This window comes from Tupaia chinensis, unplaced genomic scaffold (assembly GCF_000334495.1).
Source record: "Tupaia chinensis unplaced genomic scaffold, TupChi_1.0 Scaffold000201_1, whole genome shotgun sequence".
Classification (NCBI taxonomy): domain Eukaryota; kingdom Metazoa; phylum Chordata; class Mammalia; order Scandentia; family Tupaiidae; genus Tupaia; species Tupaia belangeri.
The window spans coordinates 1,034,080-1,037,620 of NW_006159676.1; the positions used below are offsets into that span (position 1 = coordinate 1,034,080).

Genomic DNA, 3,541 nt, shown 5'->3' on the forward strand with positions numbered 1-3,541 from the left:
TAAACTCACGCAGGGCGCGTGTGCGTGCATGCCCAAGATCCCAAGAGGAGAATGGAGGAGAAGGGATTATGGTATGGACATCCCTTTTGGGGGGGTGATTTCTTGCTTTCTGTCTCTGTCTCTCTCCATCTCTCTGGCTAGTGCACGTGCCCTATAGCAAAAACCTCTCCAAAAAAAGTTTTGGGCTAAGTTTCTCAGTTGCAGTAGGATAAAATATCTCATCTAGATCCTGGGCCCTAGCCTGCCCCACCCAGGGGTCATAGAGTCCCTCTGCCTCCTCCCCCTGGCCTCCGGGTCTGGGTGACTGGCTCAGAGTGCTGCCCCACGAGGCTGCTCCTTAAATGCCCCTACCCCCACCCCCCTGCCACCCTTACCTCTGTGTAGGCTCTTGAGTGTCTCATAGGTGAAGAAGCTCAAGCCAGCGTAGGGAATGACCCCGAGCACAGTAGGTGTAAATCCATGGTACAGAGTCTTCAGCCCCTCTTCCCGGGAGATGCGGATGAAGACGTGAAAGATGTTGCTGTACCTGTCAGGACAGAGCAGCCAGAGGGTGGGCTGCAAGCCAAGCCCGGCAAGGGGGAGCCGACAGCCTCAGTGCATGGACTCCCAGCTCCCGCGTGGCCCACTGCAGCTATGAGCCTGGGGCTGGAATTGTTCTTCCTGTTTCCCAAAGAATTATTTTTATTGGGACCAGCAGGTGGCATGGTGGTTAAGGCGCTGGACACTCGCACGTGGCCGACCGTGGTTCGAGTCCCGGACCTGGGGGCTTGCTTTTTTACTTTCCCTCTCTCTCTGTGTCTCACTCTGGTCAAGTTAAAAAATGAATGAATAAATAAATTAATTAGGGGAAAAAAGTTATTATTTTTTGGGGGGGAAGGGTTTTTGCTGTAGGGCATGTGTGCTTGCCAAAAAGACAGAGACAGAGAGAAAAAATCACTCCTTGGGTGACGGCCATGCTGCGATCCCTTCTCCTCCATTCTCCTCTCGAGATCTTGGGCACGCACGCACACGCGCCCGGAGTGAGTTTAAGCCACCGGGTCCGGGACTCGAACCATAGTTGACTACATGGGAGTCCAGCGACATAGCCATTATGCCACCTGCTGACCCCCTCATTACTGCCTTTCTGGAACAGCTGCAGAATTGCGCACAAGGTCTGCTCTGCTGCACCAGGCAGGGTCGCCCTAGGGGATTCTCACAGGAGCTTCCTCTGCAGCTGGACATCAAGCCTAGACTCCAGCCCACAGGCATTCCGACTCGGGGTCCCACCCATCATAGAGCCCTGGTGCTGGTGAGCTCGCCAGGGTTGGAGGACTCACATTTCCTTGGGGGTCACGGCCATGCGCGCTCTGACCAGGTCCAGGGGGTAGGTCAGCGAGGCGGCGGTCGTCCCAGCCAGGGCTCCGGCCAGGAGGCGGGGCCACGGGGGCAAGGCCCTGCACAGGAAACAGGGTTGCAGGGAGAGACCCCAATATGAGACGCAGACTGAGCACCCATCCCACTCAGTCTGGGGGTCGGCGTGGAGCAGACGGGGTTCCCCTGAGTGGGGGTCACATCGAGATCTGCAGGACGTCTTCTCTTCCCTCCTTGAATGGATGGATGACAGGGGGCCTTCCCTGGGGCTCTGGGCCCACCATGCCTTCCCTTTTCCCCCTCCCGTTCCCCCCTCCTCCCCCTGTGACTTAGGTTCTGGGTGGAGTGCAACAAGTAAATGGGGGTAAGGAGAAATGTGAGCACAGAAGGAGGTGAGCGGAAGTTGAGAGGTGCCACCAGGAGGGCCTCTTGAGGCAGCCCCTGCTTGGGGAAGAGATGCTTAGGAGGGAAGGGCGGAGCTTAGGAGGGCAGCGCCTAGGGGAGGAACTTGGGAGGGAAGGGCGGGGCTTGGGAGGGAGGGCAGCGCCTGCGGGAGGGGCTTAGGAGGGAGGGGCTTAGGAGGGAAGGGCGGGACTTGGGAGGGAGGCAGTGTCTAATAGGAGGGGCTTGGGAGGGAAGGGCGGGACTTGGAAGGGAGGCAGTGCCTAATAGGAGGGGCTTGGTTGGGAAGGGTGGGACTCAGGAGGGAGGGCAGTGCCTGGGGGAGGGGCTTGGGAGGGAAGACCGGGTTTAGGAAGGAAAGGCTGAGCCTGATGGGCGGGGCTTGGGGAGAAAGGGCGGTGCTTCAGAGGGAGATGCTCTGCCTGGTGGGAGGGCCTTGGGAAGAAGGGAGTGTCTTAGAGAGAAGGGCGGCGCCTGAGAGGGAGGTGCTATGCCCTGATGGGAAGGGCTTTAGAAAGAAGTTAGGGCTTAGGAGGGCGGTCCCCCACCAGATGGAAGGGGTTTGGGAGGGAAGTTAGGGCTTGGGAAGGAAGTTAGGGTTCCAGAGGGAGGTGTATGGTGTGATGGGAGGGGCTCGAGAGGGAGGTGCACAGCCTAACGGGAGGGGCCTGGAGAGGGGTGTACGGCCCAACGGGAGGGGCTTGGGAGGTGCACCGCCTGATGGGAGGGACTTGGGAGGGAGGGACATTGACCAATGGGAGGGGCCAGAGAGGGAGGTGCACCGCCTGATGGGAGGGGCTCGGGAGAGAGGAGCACTCCCGGATGGGAGGGGTCGAGAGGGAGGGGCACGCCTGATGGGAGGGGCCGAGATGGATGGGCGCCCCACCCCACTCCATGGGAGGGGCTCAGGAGGGAAGAGCACCGCCCAATGGGCGGGGCTTGAAATGGAGAGGAACTGACCAATGGGAGGGGCTCAGGAGGGAGGTGAACTGCCCCATGGGAGGGGCTCGAGAGGGAGGGGCACCGCCTGATCGGAGGGGCTTGGTGGGGAGCTGCATCGCCTGATGGATGGGGCTCGGGAGGCAGTTGCAACCGCCCCATGGGAGGGCCTTGGAGGGAGGTGCACAGCCTAATGGGAGTGGCTTGGGAGGGAAAGGGAGATTGGTGAGGGCTGGGCGGGGCTGGGGAAGACAGGGGGCCGGGCAAGGCGTGGGCGGGGCATCAGGCATGGGCGGGGCCTCACTCTCCGCGGAAGCCGTAGTAGTGGCCCAGGATGCGCTTGTACTCCTCGTGTGCGCTGAACTGGATGGCAGCGTAGGGCACCACTCGCACCATGGTGGCCGAGTTCCCACGCCACAGGCTAAAGAAGCCCTCGTTGAGGTATGTGAAGTAGAGGAGCCGGAAGGCCTCCTGCGGGGGGGAGGGAGAGGTCAGCACCCCAGTACCCCCTGACGACTTTCACCCCCTGCCTGGCCTCCTTGCAGACTGCTGATAAATGCAGAAGCTGGGCCGAGAGCTTCCCCATCCTCGCTGCACGATTCATGTCCCACAACGTGAATACCCGGCCTGCCTCATTTTATTCATCTGCAGTTAACCCTCTCCCGCCCCCTCCTGAGTTCTCGACCCTGGGGGGTTGTTACCTGGTGACTTAAAAATCACAAGCAAATATATAAATAAATGAATAAATAATTAAAAAAAAAAGTCAGTAGTCTAGCTGAAAAAAATAACCTATTGATGGAACCAGCAGTTGGCGTAATGGCTATGTTGCTGGGCTCCCATATAGGGGGCT

The 3,541-nt window shown here is 59.5% G+C and overlaps 1 protein-coding gene across 1 annotated transcript in view; it reads right to left on the minus strand.

Annotated features, from left to right (window-relative positions):
* The window catches only part of SLC25A42 (solute carrier family 25 member 42), a 22,090-nt gene that overhangs the window by 6,558 nt on the left and 11,991 nt on the right, over positions 1-3,541 (minus strand). Inside the window, 3 exon segments of the mRNA XM_027771289.1 lie at positions 375-526; positions 1,317-1,433; positions 2,996-3,162. Coding sequence (XP_027627090.1) covers positions 375-526; positions 1,317-1,433; positions 2,996-3,162 — 436 coding nt within the window.